Source organism: Rutilus rutilus (genome assembly GCF_951802725.1).
Source record: "Rutilus rutilus genome assembly, chromosome: 6".
In the NCBI taxonomy this organism is placed as follows: Eukaryota; Metazoa; Chordata; class Actinopteri; order Cypriniformes; family Leuciscidae; genus Rutilus; species Rutilus rutilus.
Genome location: NC_140214.1, coordinates 33,140,347 through 33,162,304, shown reverse-complemented (window position 1 = coordinate 33,162,304; position 21,958 = coordinate 33,140,347). Strand labels below are relative to the sequence as shown.

Genomic DNA, 21,958 nt, shown 5'->3' with positions numbered 1-21,958 from the left:
CATTAATCAAGGATAATAATGTGCATTTGATCTGATAACTCTATAAGGTTTTGAGATGCATTATATGAATGGTAGTCTAAAGAGATGTGTCTTTAATCTAGCTTTAAACTGGGAGAGTGAGTCTGAGCCCCGCACATTATCAGGAAGGCTATTCCAGAATTTAGGAGCCAAATGTGAAAACGCTCTCCCTCTTTTAGTGGACTTAGATATTCTAGGTACTATCAGAAGCCCCGAGTTTTGTGACCTTAAAGAACGTGATGGATTGTAATGCGACAGAAGATCAGTTAAATACACAGGAGCTAAACCATTTAGGGCCTTATAGGTCAGTAGCAATACTTTGTATAATTGATACAGAACTTAATAGGTAACCAGTTCCATTGGAAAATATTTTCTGATATCTAGTTTTGACTAATTGTTATTATTAAAGATAATGTAATTACAGTATTAAATATATAATTGATTTTGAGATATCTCTAATTGAATTACCACTAGTAACAATTATAATTCAAGATATCTCTAACTGGTGTTCGACAAGTTATAATTCAAATGTAAGATATCTTTAATTCATCTTAAAAGATATCCGAAATACCTTTTTAGATATCTGGAAGTAATGTTGCCTACTACTAGTAAAATTACAACTGTCGATATCTTGAAAAGGATTTTTTAGATATCTGCAATTTAATTATGGATATCTCAATCTGATTTTTGACGAGGAAGATCTTTCATTGGGGATATCTGCATTAAGCTTTGTGACTGGGAAGAATTTAAATGTATATCTGGAATTAGCATTCGTAATAGTCAAAATTACTTTATAGATATCTAAAACATGCATGCAAATACACCTTTGCTTACCAACAGTTTTTTTGGAAACTGTTGTCATCATCCATTTTCTATTGGGAATTATATAATGAAGGCCCTGCACCTTTGGTTAATTTTTAACTGCTTTAAACTGAAGAAATTCAAAAGTATATGAATATAAAAATGTAACTGAGGCACGTGTGTGACATAAGGTATGCAGAGAAGACTCAAGGGTTTTGTTCTATATCCTAAAGTAGGATAATGTTGAGATGTGCATGCTGTGGATTAAATTGTGTTTGCCTTCATTCCCAAGCGAACACATATAAAGTCAGTAAGGATTTGTACTCATATCTGGTGCAACATCTGCCATATTTTTTAAAGAACTATTGACTGCAGGTGATCCACACTGAAAACAGCAGATTAGCACCATCACGGATCTCTTGCTATAATACAACACTCCCAACTTGTGGGTTATTACCTTAATGAGTAAACCTGCATTTATTGCAAGCCGGAATAGCTTAAAATGTTCTCAGCGTTGCACGTCATAATTATGAAAACAATTATGATAAGAGAGCTCTCTAATCGAGTTCAAGGGATTCATGTGGTGAATATATTTCCATCGTAGTTTATGCATGTCTTCTTTTCAGATAAAACATTATCTGCCTAAATTGTTTGTGCACATTTTTAGAATTTATGCACATCTTGGCATTTCCATCTAGCTTGTGATTTCTCAAAATTCACATAAAATACTGTAGGTGGATGGCAGAATAGCTAGTTTAGAATACAATATAAAGTTTTTTGTTCACTTTATTCAAAACTGATTATTTGTTGGTCATCAATAAAGTTTTTGCATAAATTAGATATGGATCTTATTTCACCAAATTACCTCTCATTGTTAAATCTATCCCCAGCTAGTGTTACAACTCACCGCAGTGGATGGTAGGTATTTGACATTAACACAGATAACCTGTGATTGTGTACACATCCAAGTGAGTTTGATTTGTATTAGACAAATGTGGCTATGTATGGCAGTGTATCAAACTGTGGCAGTGTATCAAAGTTTGAGAGATCTAGCAAAAACAACCACTGAGTTAATGATGCTTAAACAAAAAGTGTTACTTCCATCCCCGGTCTCTCCTAAGAAGAAATGTCTCGCATCTTAAGGGGGTCTTGCAGTATTGATTTGGAGAAGGAGGGGCTTGGAGTAAGAAAAAGGTTGAGAACCACTGATTTACAGGGTTTCTTTTAACAGCACAAATCGAAGCAGAAACGAACGACATTAGTTTGGAACGTTTTAGATGACATGGGTGAGTGACCTAGATTCCTAAAAAAGTTCCACTGCGCTACTTTTCCATTGTTTTTCAATACAAACGCGCTAGATGGACGTCTTTAACCATTGCGCTCGGGTCTCTTGCGTCGGCGTCTTTTGCAGCATCTCGTGCATGACACAGCGTTCTAAAAATGTGGTGCTCAAGTTAAAAGAAGTTCAACTTTAACTTCTCTAGGTCACATTTCTTGAAACCATCACTCACTTTCTCAAAACCTTAAACACAAAACCAAATTTTCAAACCACATTCAGAGAACAAAATCAAACAGTTGCCTCAAAACCATTTTATCTGTGCTCAAAATCAAACAATGCTTTCAGATCATGCACACATAAGTCAATATTATAAACAATACAGATCATTTGTTAGACACTACATCAAAAAATGTAGAACACAGTATAGTTATGACAGTAGTAAGGTGAATAAATTGTATATTGTATGCACTGCAAGTATAGTATTGTATTGAATATTGAATGTCTGTATATTCAGCACTTGCATAAAAACAGTGGCCCAACTGCAAAAGCCAAAAAGTTAGAAAAACTCTAAATGAAAAGCATGTTATAATACACCGCTTTGCAACTGCAGAATCAAGGCCATTGATTCATTTTGCTTCAGCATCACATCTTCATGTTGGGTTCAGACTGAGGACTTTGTCCACATCACAGACAGTGTTATCTTGCAAAAAAAACAACAACAAAAAAACAAAACAAAGAAAACCCCTAAAGCCAGATCCAACCTTGACAACATTCTGCACACCTTGCTGTTTCTCGTCCTCATCCTCTTCCTCCTTGTTCACCCCCTCTTTTACACACTTTTCCTCCTCTACCTCTTATATTGTTTCCATCCATTGTTGGTATCAACATTCAGTGCAACATTTTGAGTCAGTTTTGGCACTCTGAACTGACTTGTATTATGTACAGTTGGTTTGGTCACATCATTAGAAATAAGTGTGAACCATTTTGAGTCGTTGTGTGTAAACGATGACAACTGTGTTTTACTTTTAACTTTCGCCTGCCTGTCTTTAGCATTTTGAAGCATAAGTGCATCACAGTGCGAAATGTGTTTTAGTGAGTGAGAATGTGTTTAGAGTGTATTATTTGCAAACAGTGTTTTAACTACCTGAACTTGTTTAATGTTTTACAGAAAAAGGGATTTATTCGACAAATTGGTTTAGGCTATTGAGAATTTGGTTCAGAGAATGGGGTTTAGTGTTTTAGCAATTCAGAAAAACTGTAATTAGGTTAATTATCTGAATGTGCTCCTCCCGAACTTTGTTAATAAAACATAATTTAAAGACATGCGTTAAGTCATTTTGTGAATGCACGTTAATACATGCCTGGCGTAAAAATGCATGACATTACCGCATGAGGAGTAGCCGTACTTGGAGAAGCTCTTAACACTGGTCTGACATGTATAATACACCAACCAATTGTGATGTGCCACAACAAGCTCAAATTTTATTGAGCAATGTAAAGTGGAATGGTAATTTCCCGGTCTTTTGGAGCTCTACTGTCTATTTTCAGTTTAGAAAAGAATAGTATTATTCTTTACAGGCTGAATGGACAGGAAGACCCATCTCTTTAACCTAGCATACACATAACACATGATCACATTTCTATAATTCAAATCCAGGATTGTTACACTGCATAAATTAGGTCAACTGGACCCAGGAACACATCCCAGAACATCCATATCCAGACCAAATGGCAGACCTGCACCTAGAGATGACCACAACGCAGCCCTGAATGTCAGCGGACCCCATGACGACTAGACGAGTCCTAGAGACAGATACGAAGACCTCGTCGACCAGACAAGTCCTCTGCACAGACCCCTATGGCCAGCTTCACCTCCTCCCCACATGCCGGCATGATGTATCCCGATCTTCAAGCAGGAGTTGGATGAAATATTCTGAGTGATATCAATACACAATCAAACTCGTGATACAGTCTGGAATCATAATCACATCATGTTCGTTGGTTTGACCAGAGGAGAACTGGACCCTGACTGACTGACCTGGTTTCTCCCAAGGTCCCCTTATTGGATGAGAGCTGAACAATGACACTATTGCCTTTTTAGAGCTGCTTTGCAACATTGACCATTATTTTCCCGTTTCACTGTAAAGCTGCTTTGAAACAATCTGTATTGTATAAAGCGCTATATAAATAAAGGTGATGATAAATAAATGGAGGTGGTGGAGACTTTGTGGAAGTGGTGTTTATTTTATTTTTTTTGCAGTCAGTATCACAGGTTTTTCCCTATTACTCACATTGTATATATATTTTAGGACTACATTTTTAGACCAATGTTACAACAAATGTGCACTTACATCAAATTGAACCCCTACCGGAGTACATACAACATAAGTCTCCAATTAAATACCATATGCAGATTTTACAAACATTTTACACATGAATACTGGCACGTTCCAACCTTACAATGGGCAACTTTCCCCCCCACTTCATTTACACAACAGTTCTTGTAAAACAAACAAAATGCTGAATTTTTTTTTTTTTTTTTGTCACATCATATGACTGCTATCTTGCTAACTGTAGAGATTCTTCAGCTGAACTTAATGGTTTAAATGAAGTTAAGCCCAGATGCCTTTTTCTAGTCTTTTGGACGTGTTATATAGTCATTGTCAGTTTTAGAGTTTTATACTGGTCTCAAGGGTGGCATATCACACTATACAGTAGAGAAGACATTATTTGCAAGATCAATAGTTTGTAAATAGTAAATAGTTGATATATCTGAAAGAATCACTTAAATTCCATGTGCAAAAATAAGCATATGAAAACATTAAATGAAATGCATAAGATGAGACAAATTACACTTTAAAACATTTCTTAAAGACATCAAATAGACGTTCAGTGTATGTAAAACAGTATTCAAGTGTATGGGGTACTTGGGGCAGTACCTTTACATACATAAGAAGCAAGCAGTGGAGTGATTGTAAAGTAAAATTCTCTGCCAGATGTTTTCTTCAAATGGTGGGTCCCAAAAGGTTTGATGCTTAAACTAATTCTTGAAAAAGCATCTATCAATAGGTAACAAAATATTAAAGCAAAGGTCCTATTTAAAAACATAAGAGATCCAGTAATTGCAACAAAACAAAGCAATCACTCAGCCAAGCTAATATATAGTCCAAAAATCACTTAATACAATGGTATGTTTGTTAAGGGCTCAATGCTTCCCATTGGGAAAACAAAATAATCATTAACATATCTGCAACTTCTAAAGTTGACAAACGCCATTTCTGAAGTGATTATCTCTCATTCAAAGGCTGCATATACTAAAAGATTTAAGGCAAAAAAAAAAAAAAAAAAAAACTCAAATTTTACAAAGCACACAATGGTCGAAGTGTTAAAACACTGGCATCAAAAAGGTAACTAAAATTCACTTTGGAAACTATTCTCTGAATGAGGGTGAATTTCATGTTGTTTCAAAATAGAGATATTTAAACTTATGGCACAATCCCTGAAAACAAAACCTTCACTTAACACTTCCTGAGGCTAAAGCAAAATATTTCAACTTGAACACTTAACATTCCCAAATTAAAAGAAATGTGCATTTAGCAGATTTCAGAACAAAATCCTATAAAAGTCAAATAAAATCACATAAAACTGAGTTCATGGTTTACTGGTGCAGAGGAGAAGCTTTTATCACCATTGATACTTCTGTTTGGTTAAGAATAAACCTGCGGAAATAAAAATTTAGTTGGGATAATTCATACAAGTGCTGAGGGTCTTTTGAGCACAGCACTGTATTTCATAGGAGCTCTATCTGCCTTCAGCTGAACATTCAACAGGGTGAAGATGGAGATCTCCTGCAGAAGAAGACAACACACCATTATCCACTGCAAGAAATAACCATGGTGTGTGTTTGCTAGGATGTTCTGAGATGTAGCTAAGGTGTTGATCCGCAGTTTCTATGATATTTTGAGTGGTTTTGGCTCAGGGTCAACCCAGACTTTGTTGGTGCCCTGGGAGAGATTTTAGATTGGCGTCACTGAAACACTGGCAACACTAAAATGGATTCAAATGACTTATATTTATAAAAATAACAAATTTGACAAACAACCTGTTCCAAATTACTTTTTAAATATTTTAAAAAATTAAAATGTACACAAGAGTTACATGAACATTCAGTACTCAGAGATTTAAGTGGAAAATATTAGGGGACATAAATATTATATCTGGATATTGTTGACTACCTCACAATACAATACGCATCATGTTAGCTCTTTATTCAATACATATTGTTTGAATGTGCTGCTTTGAAACAAAATGCTTTCGTAGTGTAGAGACGCTCATGTAGGGCTGTGCGATTGATCGCATTTCGATTCCGATTTTCCAACGATTATGAAAACAAGATAATCAAGCTAAAACGATTATTGTGCCGCTGCCGCATTCCGTCCAAGCCCACTTTTCTTCCCTTCACAGCGGTGTGCTTTCGTTCACAAGTGAGTGTTGTAAAATGCAGTCTACTGTTGCTAAACTGCGGGACATGCTTGATATTAAACAGTGTTATTAAAAGTGCATTAAGCTGCGAAAGAGATGCTGTTCCCTAGCCGGCCTCCTGTGTGTGCGCTCCGAGATGGGGAACGGGCATAAGCAAACTTTACTGTGGGCTTCAGATACGCACCTAAACGGTCAAATAGCCTACACACAAATATGTCGAAATGCTGTTTTGGTAAGTATCCTCAAACACAGTCGGTTATATCTTAAGTGAATGTAAACATTTTGAGAAAGCGTGTTTGAAATGCGTTGGATCTGTGCAGCTCTTGAGTCATTAATGTTAATCAAACAACAAAAGACAAAGATAAATATAGCTGCGAGCAGCGATTACGGGCCCAAGCCATATATATGTGTATGTATGTATGTATGTATGTATGTATGTATGTATGTATGTATGTATGTATATATATATATATATATATATTATATATATATATATATATATATATATATAAAAATATCTATCTATCTATCTATCTATCTATCTATCTATCTATCTATCTATCTATCTATCTATCTATCTATCTATCTATATACACACACACACACAGATAGATAGATAGATAGATAGATAGATAGATAGATAAAAGACAGAAAATATTACTTGTCTTACCTTATTCTGATTTTATGATACACTCAAAATATTCCACAACAAATCCTTTAAATTTAATGTAAAAATAAAAACGAAAGTAAGCAGTGTTGGTCTCACGTAACCCTCTCATTAGAATCAAAATGTTTCAATATTTGCGATGTATTTGGATGCTAAACTATTCTTTATTATAGGCTTTGTACTTCACTCGTGTTCCAATATCGATGGAAAAAATCATCCTCTTCACACGCGCAAAAATGTGCTTGGAAACATCACAGTGGAGCTCTGCTTACTGTGAATGGTACAGATTGTACTACTGACTATTTAAACAGAGCAGTGTAATTCGTTTATGTTAGGTTGACTATTTTTATTATTATATTGTATTAGGGCTATAATGAACAGGCTGCGATGTCAAGATTGCAATTCTGGAATGTGTGTGTGTGTGTGACGCGGTTGCGGTTGAACAGTGGACACAAAAACATAAATAAAATGTTTTAGTTAATTCCTACATTCATAGGAATACATTGAAAATGCTCGCTCTACTCCGCACCATTATCAATGTCTGTGCGGACGTCTGTATTTTACTAGTATATAGTATACTATAGTTAGCGATTTAAAAGCCCTCAGCGGTGTCACACGTCGATTAACCGGTGGGAAAATTTTATCACAGTCACATCCCTAATATATTTATATATAAATACAATAGGCCTACCTGAAAGAGAATTTTACTTGCCCGACCAGAGTATAGCCTGATTAGAACGTCAATAACAAAAAAATAACTTGGGAATCACTAAAACGAGAGATTATTCTAATTTCATTACATTCATTTTAAGTTGCAATCAGCAGTTAATAATAAATGTATTACTGATCAATGGTAACAAGGTTGCACTGCTGAGGCTCATGCTGCTTCTCCAGGAGAATTGTAAACAAATGAGTGCAGCACACAAAAAAGCAACCCAGTTAACAACATACTGACTATAAAAATTACAAATATGGAGTTTTTATATATTTTATAACATATGATAGAGTTAAGCAACCTCACTTGACGAGTAGGCAACTATTTCCTGAATACAATCACGATTGAAACTGTGACATTGATTTCATACAACAGGTTAATAAACAGTTACAATTAAGTCACTTACATTTTAGATGCAATATTGACTGTTTTTGTTCTGTTTCAGCAGCAAAAATAGTTAAACAAAGATCACAGCAGAACCATCGCGCATCTCACAGCAACTTGTTTTCTCATTACTGAATGATTCAGCATTTTGAAACGAATCGCTTGACTCAAAGATTCAATGGTCAATCCATAAACATCTGTCTCAATCATGAATGACTCTCAGTCATTGGAACGAATCGTTTGAACGAATGAATCAATGACTCGCTCATTAAGATGGTCGCCTGGCGACACCTAATGGCGGTTTAGTGTTATGTATCATTCTTTCCAACGTGCACCATTATCAATGTCCGTGCGGACGTCCGTTTTTTTACTTTCACTTTTATATTAGCGATTTAAAAGCACCCGCTCGTGTCACACGTCGATTAACCGATGGGAAAATATCCTCACAGTCATATACCTAATAAATTTAGATTTAAATACAATAGGCCTACCTAGTAAAACGTTTTATATACTATTTTGATATCCTTTTGGACACAAGAGGGCAGTATAGCCCTATGTTTGCTTTTTTGTTGAACCAAATAGCACTAAATAGCCTGTTTTTAACTTTTTCATACTTCTTGAATTGCAAAAACAGAATAAAATAGGTTTAGTTCTAATATTTGTATAATTTTATATAAAAATAAATGGTGTATAATTAAATTTTTAGAAGTTATGAGATGTTTCCTGCTTCCTTTTTGACATTAATTTAATCCCTCGCCATAGCAAAACCGTTTGAGATATTCAATATCCGTTTACAATTTAGCATCATTAATATATTTTTATCATGTTGAAAAAGTTTGGTGGGAATAAAATAAACCTTTTAGGAGGAGTAACTAAAAACTCAGAGGCTGATTTAACAAAAAATCCATATTCAGACCAAAATATCTGGCTTCCTGTTGGTTGCAGCTAATGCCTGTAAATTAGAAAGTTGTCCGGCTCGATGAGAACAATATACGTACCAAGTTTTGTGATTCTAGATAAAACTAAGCCCCCATTTTTTACTAAAGGTGGCGCTACTGAGCCCCTCACCACGCTCATTTCTGAAACTTTGCACATGTCTACTGGATAATAAATGTGATGTGTCTGTCGAGTTTCATGCATTTTCAAGCATGTGAAGAGTCTCAAACGCATCCGAAAAGAATATTGAAGTTTGATGCGTTGCCACGGCAACAGTATCTAAGATATCAATAATCCTTTCACAGGTCTACATCTGCCGTGTGTCTACATTATACACATAAAGTTTGAAGCAAATCGGGTAAAAATAAGAGGGTGATTTCAAAGCATTTTGAAAGTGACACACTTCCTGCTGCCAGTTGGTGGCGCTATAACTTTGACTCACAATAGTCACATCCATGTGATCGGCCTCTTACATCGAATACACTGCTGAAGTTTCATCAAGATCAGTTAATGTATGCTGAAGTTATAATACACTTCCTGTGTCCCTTATTCGCCATAAATTCGTTTCCTCGCCACGGCCAAACCGTTCGAGATATCAAAAATCTGTTCGCAAGAATTCATCCTCAATGTCTTGACTTCATTCACACCGAGTTTGGTGGCGATCGGATGAATTCCCTAGGAGGAGTATTTCACATTCCATTGTATGCGTTTTCCAAACAACGTATAATAACCGACTTTCTGTTGGGCTTTTGTAAAACTTAGAGCACGAAAGTTGTTCGGCCCGATGAGATCTATACGTGTATTGAGTTTCATATTATTACATGCAAAGCGTGTTTGATTTATGGACCAAGTTTTCGGACCCCATTCCAGGGCTGTCGAGCCCCCCTGCCACGCCCGGGTACCAGCTTCAGTCCGGCCCTGATGGCCGCAGGTTCTGACGTGTGTGCCAAATTTCAAGAGTTTTTGAGCATGTTAAGGGCCCTAAAAGTGGCAAAAAGGCAAAAAAAAAAATAATGAAGAAAAAAAAAAAAAAAAGAAAAAAAAAATCCTTACGAAAACAATAGGGCCTTCGCCCTTTGGGCTTGGGCCCTAAAAATCACACACTGCTCTTGAATGAATAACTTTTGTAGTTATACAGTACTGTGCAAAAGTCTTAGGCATGTTAAAATCCTAACCAAAAAAACGAAACAAAAAAAATGGTTTTAAGTCAGTTATTTATATCTTTTGCTGTAGTGTGTCAGTAGGAAATATCAGTTTACATTTCCAAACATTATTTTTGCCATTAATTGTAATAATCCAGTGAGATTTGTGTATGTACAAGGACTCTGACAACAGCCATATGATCTGATCTCACCATCATCGAGTCCGTCTGTGATTACATGAAGAAACAGAAAAAACTGAGACAGACTAAATCCAGAAGAACTGCGGGAACGTCTCCAAGATGCTTGAAGAAACCTTCCTGCAAAGCTACAGTACTGTGGAAAGTACTGGCACTTGTGTTAAAATGCTGTAAAGTGAGAAGGCTTTCAAAAATAAAATCACAAATTTATGATTTAACTTCTATTAACTAATTCAAATCAATATTTGGTGTAACGACCCTTTGCGTTTAAAACGGCTTTTGTCCAGGTATGCTTGCGCATAATTGTTCAGGTAGCTTTGCAGGAAGGTTTCTTCAAGCATCTTGGAGACGTTCCCGTAGTTCTTCTGGATTTAGTCTGTCTCAATTTTTTCTGTTTCTTCATGTAATCACAGACGGACTCGATGATGGTGAGATCAGATCATACGGCTGTTGTCAGAGTCCTTGTGCATACACAAATCTCACTGGATTATTACAATTAATGGCAAAAAGAATGTTTGTAAATGTAAACTGATATTTACGGAGCCCCCCTAGTCCCACTTTGGCAAAAAAAAAATTATTATAACTATCTTGTGGCCTCAAGATAGTAACTCGTGGCCTCAAGATAGTAACTCGTGGCCTCAAGATAGTATCTCGTGGCCTCAAGATAGTAACTCGTGGCCTCAAGATAGTATATCTCGTGGCCTCAAGATACTAACTCGTGGCCTCAAGATACTAACTCGTGGCCACGAGAAAGTAAGTTTTTTCAAGGCGAACGTTCCTTTTAATGTTTCCATGGCGACGCGTCACGCCATACACCGCAGCCACAATAATACTGTATGACAGATGTGTCGCTTTTATTTCGCTTTTCCTTTTTTATTCAAAATATTCACAAACTTGCTTACCATGTCATCAACTAGCCCCTGAGAGTACGGCGCCACATTTAGAATGTTCAGTGCTGCCAGATTCAAACTGTGCTTTCGCGCATTGGCTGGCGCTGAGCCAGTCGGACGCGTTCAGCGCTGTCATCACAACTAAGCAGTTTTTTCAACTTCATAATGTTTATTTTTGGTTTCAGATATTTAAATATACATAAGCACGAGTAAAACAATACATTTGGAGTTTGTAAAACACACGGATGTCTGTGAAGCAGCAATAACAATCTATTCAAATATAATTTGCCGACATGTGTTATTCATATTAGACAAACATAGTGCAAGACAAGGAACTATAAAGTTTACTCTATTCTTCTCAGTTCACCGGCCACTTTCTTGCATTTATTTCGGGAGAAACTGATGAATTTACGTGCTGTAAATCCGACTGACAGGAGAACATTGCAGCGCCCATCTCATGTTATTATAGATCAAGATTATTTATAAAGGTTTTTAAACGAGCCAGAGTCGGACGCGTTCAGCGCTGTCATCACAATCACAACTAAGCAGTTTTTCAACTTCATAATGTTTATTTTTGGTTTCAGATATTTAAATACACATAAGCACGAGTAAAACAATACATTTGGAGTTTGTAAAACACACTGATGTCTGTGGAAGCAGCAATAACAATCTATTCAAATATAATTTGCCGACATGTGTTATTCATATTAGACAAACATAGTGCAAGACAAGGAACTATAAAGTTTACTCTATTCTTCTCAGTTCACCGGCCACTTTCTTGCATTTATTTCGGGAGAAACTGATGAATTCACGTGCTGTAAATCCGACGGACAACATTGCAGCGCCCATCATGTTATTATAGATCAAGATTATTTACAAAGGTTTTTAAACGACTAAACACACTCACTTACATGTATGTGAGAATCGGAATATCAGATAGGCTAGTTGGTGACATGGTAAGCAAGTTTGTGAATATTTTGAATAAAAAAGGAAAAGCGAAATAAAAGCGACACATGTCATACAGTATTATTGTGGCTGAGGTCAATCGCGTGACGCGTCGCCATGGAAACATTAACATGGAAACGTTCGCCTTGAAAAAACTCACTTTCTCGTGGCCACGAGTTAGTATCTTGAGGCCACGAGTTACTATCTTGAGGCCACGAGATATACTATCTTGAGGCCACGAGTTACTATCTTGAGGCCACGAGATACTATCTTGAGGCCACGAGTTACTATCTTGAGGCCACGAGATACTATCTTGAGGCCACGAGATACTATCTTGAGGCCACGAGTTACTATCTTGAGGCCACAAGATAGTTATAATAAATTTGTTTTGCCAAAGTGGGACTAGGGGGGCTCCGTAGTTATTTCCTATTGACACACTACAGCAAAAGATATAAATAACTGACTTAAAACCTTTTTTTTTTTTTTTTTTTTTGGTTAGGATATTAACATGCCTAAGACTTTTGCACAGTACTGTAAACATACCTGCAAACTCAGAAGGTCTGAAAAAGGTGACACATTTTATAACTTAACATTTATAAATTTTGAACATGCAATACAGATACAGATTTAACTACTGTGACTTAAAAAATATCTTAAAATTAAATGAAACCACTTTTCCTAAAGTAGAACACAGTCTTCTTTTCAATTAATGATATATGCATTCTTTATAACTACTTGCATACATCATTCTTTATTCTTTCAAGCAGACATATTTAAATGAATTAAATATAATTAATCCTTATTAAAGCTATTAACGAGCAGTGAATGCTTTTCTTTTTCTTTTGTTGCTTGATCAATATTAAGGACACAGACCGCATTAGGTTTATTACCCACTGTCACTTTAAGACATCGGATCATTTCCAATGACATGCGGATCCAGAATTGCACTGATGCACATCCGATACACTCACAACTGTTTAAGACATAACCGACATATTTTACGTGAATACTCTCCAAACCGGACATTTAGACATAATGTTGTGTGTATTTGTCCATTCATACACGAAACAGAGCTCAATTCAGTACTCGCGCGCTGTATAGGTGTCTATGGCTGCACGCTTCGGGTCGGGTGTGTGCGTGCGCACAGAAAGATGAGACATGTATGGAACGCCAAAAGGGTCAAATTTCGCCACTAACGAAACGCCTTTCATTCTCAAAACGCCGGTGTTTACGGCGTTTAAGACGAAAAGACGCCGCAAAGTACGGCGTTCTGTGGTACAAACGGCGCAAATTACGGCGTTTGCAAAGCAAAATCACCGTTTTTTTTATCCAGTCAACAACGGCGTTTCTGACGCCGCAGGCCATCCATAATGCGCCGTAATTTGCGGCGCTTCTCTGACAAAGACGGCGTTAAAAGCGGCGTTTTGTATAATATTATAATCAGCCCCTCCCTTTTCTTCAAAGTTCAGCCCATCTAATGAAGCAAATGGAAAGACATATGTAGTAGATTGTCGATCTGAATGATAGGGTTCTGTTTTCCTAACGTTGTTAGGACTAGTGTTTGGACTTTTATCGTGTCATATTTTTTTATTTCTTCATTAGGCACGTGTATCCCCCCTTTTTCCGTTATCATATGTGGGCTGATTTTAGCCTCTGTTTACATTCATGTCTGTGAAATACATTAGATTTCCCAGCAAACTTACTACCTTCAATAGAGCATTGGTCTGCGTGCACGGGCAGTGGTGTCGTTTTGCTCTTAGTGACAGGGGTTCGAATCCAAGGTCCGACCGTATTATTTTTTCTCCGTTTCGTTTCTTTTGTATTGGTCTGTTGCTGCATGTCTTTTAAATTTCGGAAGACTACCCGATAGCTGACAACTGATTGAATAGCAGGCGGTAGGCTACTTATTACGGAAATGACAGCTTGTATAAGGCTTTAGGTGTAGCAACTGTTTTAAGCTCATTTTAAGCTCAACTGTTTTGTAGAAATGCTTTTTAAGATCATAAAGCTCTGGACTTTTAGCAGTTCCCAGGATAGCTAAGTCCACGAAAGGAGGTAGAGCCTTCCTAAACGATTGAACTATTAAAACGAGATGACACGAGCCCAAGCGAGGACTATACTATACCGCTGCTCTCTTGACCATCATACAAGACTGTAATATATTTCACATATAAATTATTTATTATCACGCTGCCATTGCCTTAAAATGGACATTAATATTGCTAACATTGAATAATATATTTTGTACTACCTTTAAAGGTTCATTCTGATGTCATATAATATAACGATTAAGACTGTTTTTTTTTTTTTTTTTTTTTTTTTTTTTTGTAGACCTAACAATAAATTATTCGTTTTCTGTAGAATCAGAATCAGAATTTCTGCCGTTATTTTTAGGGGACCATTGTGGAAAAGGGGGCTAGAGATGGAAAATGTAATGGTCATTTTTTGCCAAGACTTTATTCAGTAATTTTACGGAATTTCCCGTTAACCTTAAAACACAACACAATACAATGCCTCAGTAAAAATACATGGAAAAACTGTAAGAAATATCTTCTCGTATTATAGCCTAATACATGCCCTATTTTTATGGACTGTAAAAATAAAGAGTTGTGCGATGTCTGTATTTCCATAATGGCTAATGCTTGTATTAGGTTTTTCTTTTAAATGTGTATTTAAAAAAAAAAAATTGTATTGTATTTTTCTAAAATAAAATCTTGAATTTAATTGTTTCAGTCAAACTTGGACTCAGCACATTTGTAATTGCCTATTTACTGGAGCAATTAAAAACTTTTTTTTTTATTAGGCTATTATTTAAATACCTTGAAGCAGCGGGATCTGCGGACGACTCGTTCAAGCAATAAAAAAATTAAATAAAAGTCTGGTCTGATCATAATAGTGATGTGGACCATCTCTGCAGTTCAGCACTCTATAGCCTAGTCAAGTCGCACCACGTTTATTTATACCACTTTATACAATACATCGTATTGCTTTAAAGCCACACATATCATAACTTCCTAGGCTTACAATAATTGAGACATGCAAGAAATTCAATAAAATCAGAAAGACAAATGCTATTGATTCGGCCTCAAACTAAGGCCCCGGAAACACGGTTCGTTTGTAACGTAGGCCTACTTTAATCCAAACCCGATCTTCTTGGTTTGCTTCTTATTTATTAAATCCAGGCCATTGGTTGATGAAACATTGAATAAAATTAAGATACAAATTATACAGAACGAAATTCACTTTAAAGAAAGTTTTTCAAAAAACAAACTCCTAATGCTGTACACTATTCATAACATAATAAATGAAATAAAATAACAATAGCCTATAATAATATTTAAACATAAATATGAAACTAAATAAAAGTGGAGCGATCGCTTGGGCCGTGAGCGATTGAGTGTAGGCTATAGTGCGCTGGCAAAGAGCGGATATTGAGCGGAGAGTCACGGTGAAAAGTAACTTGAAACTTGTTTTTTAAATAGGAAGCGTGTCTTGGTTCACCCTCCGCATATCAGAAAATTCATATCTAATGCTTTATTACACAAAACGAAACTTGAAACATTATTATATTTATATGACTATCACTTGGAGAATAGCCGATAAAAAAAATTGTTACACATCAATATGCTACAGATGTAGGCTACATATTTTATTGCTATTTGGTATGTATTGTTTTTATCATTGTGTTGTTGGAGGAATTGAAAGTATTTGTTCCTCGTTTTTACGAAGTAGGCAAGGCAACAGCCATATTAATGTCCATTTTAAGGCAATGGCAGCGTAATAATAAACCATTTATATGTGAAATATGTTACAGTCTTGTATGATGGTCAAGAGCAGCGGTAGTCCTTGCTTGGGTTGGCGTCATCTCAGTCTCCACTGGTAATGGTTAATCTAGAGTCTTCATAAGAGGATGGATCTCGACGGGCATCCCGATGCAGAAACACAAAGGCCAGGTCTACTGGATATTTCCCGCCACTATCCTCTGGCCGGGCTGGGCCGGGCCCCTGATCAAGAATTGTTACAAAATGCAACACGTCATGTGTCATGCGCGCAGCATCTCCACTAGCACGCATCACACTGGGGCGGGATACTAGGCTTTAAAAATATTTATTTTGTTTAAAAAATATTCTATTCTAAAACCTTGTTGAATTATATTAGAGTAGCCAGGCCTACTCCGGCCATTCAAAGTTCATTCTTGTTCATTTTCTGCATTGTTCACGTTTTTTATTTATTTATTTATTTACGTTTCTTTATTCGGATCCATTTGCAATACATTCCATTCTGAATAAACAAAGCAGTTTACATGCTTCGTCCTTGTTGCATTATTCATTAAGATAATAATTAATAAATGCACGCACATTTATCCGTGAACTTGATAAATGTTGCAGATATGTTTTATGCACAAACAAATGCCTTTCAACTTATGTGTGCAAAATTCAGAAGTAAATGAATGTGCAGCAATTTGTACAAATAGAGAGTATGTAGGCCTACTATAGCCATTCAATTAGCGCGTTTAGTTTCATATTTGTTAAAATATTATAATGTTATTTTTTTCCATCTATGTTGATTATGAAAAGTGAACAGCAGGACCAAAATATGATGCGGAATATATCGGGAGACATAGATTTTGACCACTTCATTAAGTTTTGTTTTGCAGAAAGCCTTTCTTTAAAGTGAATTTCGTTTTGTATAAATTGTATCTTAATTTTAATAATTTTTAAAATTATTTTTTTCATCAACCAACGGCCTGTATTTAATAAATAAGAAGCAAATATAGCTGTCAGTATAATCATGACATGGAGGCACCGGCGCGGTCATTGCACTGCACGTGAACTGGAGCTCATCTCATCATACAAATTAACCGAAACTCAGTGTATGCCCATACAGACATGAGAAATATATCAAAAAAAAAAAAAAAAAGCTTGAAATGTCTTTAAAAGACACAATTCAAAATGAAAAGAAATCTCTGATCATGTCCATTATGTGCATTTCTCTCTAGCCGCGTTCAGAGATGGCGATCGTCAACTTCATCTTTGCAGCCACTGACAGAAAACACTATTAATAAAAATCAATGCATTTTTAACGGATTTACAAATGCACATCTTGTTTATTTCACGCACACATATTAAGTTGAAATAATGATATATTATGTTGAAATAACATTATTAATAATAATAAATCTTTAAGAATATTTGATTGAATGCTGAATGTTGTGCTTGTTCAATTTAATAATTGTGATCATTAAATAATTGAATATTAAATATTAAGTGGCCAATGTTTGCTCATTTATTAATAGTATTATATAGCCTAATATATCTAGCACCCCCTCAGCACGTTAAAAATTATCCGGCGCCGCCCCTGGTTATAAAATGGTCGACTTTAAATTGGTCTCGGGCTCATAATTACAGTTTTGTGTCGGGCCGGGCAGGGCTCGGACACAACGTGCACGGGCTCGGGTGGGGTCGGGCACTCGGGCTTGATTTTTTGGGCCCGATCTAAGCTCTAAGATGGACTACATCATGAAGCATCTACCTAGGCCTATCCATTCCAAATCATTATAATCAGCAATAGAAACGGACCCACAACGGCCACTGTAAGAAGGCTTAAAAAAAGTTGCGCATTTTATGATCTTAAAAAGCGAGTTGGACTATATCGTGAAGCATCTAGGGCCTATCTAAATCATTATAATCAGCAATACAAACGGACCCACAAAGCAAGCAGTACAGTAACAGTTGCTACACGCATTAAAGCATTATTATAGGCTACCAGCTGTCATTTCCGTAAAAAAGTAGCATATAGCCTACCGCCTGCTATTCAATCAGCTGTCAGCTACCGGGTAGTCTTCCAAAATGTAAAAGACATACAGCAACAGACCAATACAAAAGAAACGAAACAGAGAAAAAATAATACGGTCGGACCTTGGATTCGAACCCGTCACTAAGAGCAAAACGACACCACTGCCCGTGCACGCAGACCAATGCTCTATTGAAGGTTGATAGTAAGTTTGCTGGGAAATCTAATGTATTTCACAGACATGAATGTAAACAGAGGCTAAAATCAGCCCACATATGATAACGGAAAAAGGGGGGATACACGCGCCTAATGAAGAAATAAAAAAATATGACACGATAAAAGTCCAAACACTAGTCCTAACAACGTTAGGAAAACAGAACCCTATCATTCAGATCGACAATCTACTACATATGTCTTTCCATTTGCTTCATTAGATGGGCTGAACTTTGAAGAAAAGGGAGGGGCTGATTATAATATTATACAAAACGCCGCTTTTAACGCCGTCTTTGTCAGACAGAAGCGCCGCAAATTACGCCGCATTATGGATGGCCTGCGGCGTCAGAAACGGCGTTGTTGACTGGATAAAAAAAACTGCGATAATGACGGCGATTTTGCTTTGCAAACGCCGTAATTTGCGGCGTTTGTATCACAGAACGCCGTACTTTGTGGCGTCTTTTCGTCTTAAACGCCGTAAACACAGGTGTTTTGAGAATGAAAGGCGTTTCGTTAGTGGCGAAATTTGACCCTTTTGGCGTTCCATAGACATGAGACATGCAGCGCCTGTCAACTCGTGTCCCGCTGGGTACATCAGCACGTTACAGTACAAATGTGCGCATCTACTATCAGTTCTGAATGGATCGCTTCCCAAATCGTCACTATACATTTTCATCTAGTTTTTAATCGTTGACGAAAATGTCAATAGATTTTCGTCATAGGTTTTGTCATTCAAAACTAGTTTTTATAGTTTACTTTATCATCTCGGTTTCGTCTGTGAAAAATGTCGTTGATGAAAATGATAACGAAAATTATTCGTCAACAAAATTAACACTGTAATGTAATGTAATGAGATTGCCTTGCAAATATCCTTCACATTGACCTTACATTGTAGGCTGACAACACAATTTGCTGATCTTACGTTAGCTGAGTAGCCGACAAGCTTACTTGCCATTATAACGTTAATGTTAAACATGTTCACTAACGTGAATTCATTCGCGGGAAAGCTGCAGGCAGGGGCTTTTCGAAGAAGACACTGCCGTTATCTTGACTGTGATTGGCCAAATGACTTTTTACTTACATTAATTGACCTAGTATTAGTTTTAGCTGAAGTATCGATAGTTGTGAAATGTAAAAAATTTTATTTAAAATTTCTCATATCATGAAATAAGACTTTGATCATATCACCCAGTAATAATAGTGCTAAATAATTGAGATTTCAATATTGACCCAAATAACCGTGATTATGATTTTTGCCCTAATCGAGCAGCCCTACGCTCATGTGGGCGAATGCGTTCGAACAGACTACAAAAGACCGCCTACTTTCCTAAAGAGTAAACATTATGGGAAGCGCACTAGCCAGATGGTACAGTGTCCCAGGCAGGGGAGCAGGGTTTTCTATTATTTTGAAGGTACCCCCGGGCGCCGCCATTGGCTAGCGGACCCCCACCTGCTGTTAGCATCCCATTGACTCCCATTCATTTTGGCGTCACTTTGACAGCGAATAACTTCACATCTGAGGCGTTTAAAGACTCCATTTGTCCATTATTTATTTCTAAAGAAACACGAAAATGTATAAAAGGCTTCATTACCTTGTAGCTTCCGTTATGGCCCCGTAGAAGCAATTTTTGTAAAAATAGGCTAACGATTGCGTCATAACCACGCGACTCTCTGTCGCACAGTAGAGAATTACCGTATGGACAGGAGGAGAAGCTCGCGTGCAATCGGGGAGACGTGGAGGCAAAGTGACAAAATAATTAATCAGAATACATAGCAAACGTTTCTCTTGCTCCTAGCTCATGGACAGCTCCTACTCACACTCTCCGTCTCTGCGAGTTTCGGAAGGGAATGATTCAGATTTCTCTCGGCACAGCTACTAGAAGACAGACGGGTTGCTCACGTCACATCTACGTCGTCAAGCTCAGTTTGAGTCTGCGCAGTACGCTCGACCCCCAGGAAGTAAGAGTTTCTAATTGACTTCACTTTGTCTCCGTTGAATCCAATGGGGTCGCTGTGTCCATTTCTTTTACTGTCTATGGTCCCAGGCAGTTTCTTGGGTGTTGCTAAGCGGTTGTTAGGATGTTCTGAGTGTTTTTATGTATTGCTATGTGGTTGCTAGATTCTGAGTGGTTTAGAACATTGTTATGTGGATTGCTGCTTCTGTTATAAATGTAAAAGCATATCTTCATGATTAAACAGTTAAAAAAAAAAAACATTTCAAAATTGTAAACGTGTTTTGCAACTGCACTCATTATAAACCCACCAATATAACAGATATTGAGAAAATGAGGCTTTAAGCAAACACAAGAAAGCTGCATGGAGTAGCGCACCTGTTGTATGGACTCCTTGCTTGGGTCACCTGTTTCCCAAAAAAGCGTCATCTCTGGTCTTTTTCCCACTTTACGGAAGTTGACCGACTTTAGTCCCTCTAATGACTTCAAGAGAAACAAAGCATGTTATTTATTATTCATTATTTCATGCATTATTAAATTTATAGTGTGCTGGTTTATAGCTCAGCTGGATACCACATAACATTCAATGGATTTAAAGGTGTTTTCACAGCTGGCAAAATGGGCTTTTAATTAAACTTGGCTGCCTATGTGGTAGAAAGTTGAATCATCTGAATCATCAAAATCAACAAAATCATGGGGTTGGTGGTTCATTGTTAGTTCATTGTTGATTACTCAATATATCATGGGACTATTTCATTTAGAATAACTGTCTAGCCAGGATATCTTCAGACTTTCTCAAACAACAACCTTGCTAAAAAATACTGCTGATACATTATTATTTTCAAATGTTAAATGTTAGGCCTGTAAAGAGAAATCAAAGGTTAAATATTTTGGCCTGTAAAGAAAACTTTAGTTCATGATTAATTTTTTTAAATTCCCACAACAACCTGCACAACGTTCTTGAATGAATAATTTATTAGATTCACGCCGGTCTGTTATTGTAGGGACATCGACTTTACATTTTCACATCCCTAATCATATCCTTTCCACCCTTTTGTTTTAATTTATACTGGACATGAAAATGTTTGTTTATTTTTTTTAAAATATATTTTAATTAATTTATTTAAATTCTTCCTAAACGTAAATCTTCTGCTAGCATGTTGTTCTTTTCTAGCTAATAATGGGCTTCATAAGCTTGAAACGTCCACCCTGTTACACATTGCATTGTAAATCTCATGTAACAGGGTGGATTCTTCATCGAATGTGAAATTTGGTCAGAATTATTTGGTTATACTATAGGTTATTATTATTAGGTTATAGCCTGAGCTTGACCAGTGTGTTTTTATGATAGACAAACATTTGACAAAACTCCCTTTGACAAGCATAAAAAGTTGTTGAATTTTAAAGTTATATTAAAGTTTATTTGAGTTTGTTCAAATAAAACTTTAAAATTCATACATTTTTTAGGCTTGTCAGAGGGAGAAAATGTCTGTCTATCATAAAAACACACTGGTCAAGATCAGGCTATAACCTAATAATGATGA

The 21,958-nt window shown here is 36.5% G+C and overlaps 1 protein-coding gene across 2 annotated transcripts in view; it reads right to left on the bottom strand.

Annotated features, from left to right (window-relative positions):
• Window positions 1–4,319: 4,319 nt before the first annotated feature.
• The window catches only part of dis3l2 (DIS3 like 3'-5' exoribonuclease 2), a 59,648-nt gene continuing 42,009 nt past the window's right edge, over window positions 4,320–21,958 (bottom strand). For both annotated transcript variants that reach the window (XM_084410562.1, XM_084410561.1), the window contains exons 20-21: window positions 20,793–20,897; window positions 4,320–5,946 (exon numbers count right to left, since the gene is read on the bottom strand). In XM_084410562.1, the coding sequence (XP_084266688.1) occupies window positions 5,848–5,946; window positions 20,793–20,897 (204 nt within the window). In that variant the 3' untranslated portion in view covers window positions 4,320–5,847. The remainder of the gene's footprint in view (window positions 5,947–20,792; window positions 20,898–21,958) is intronic.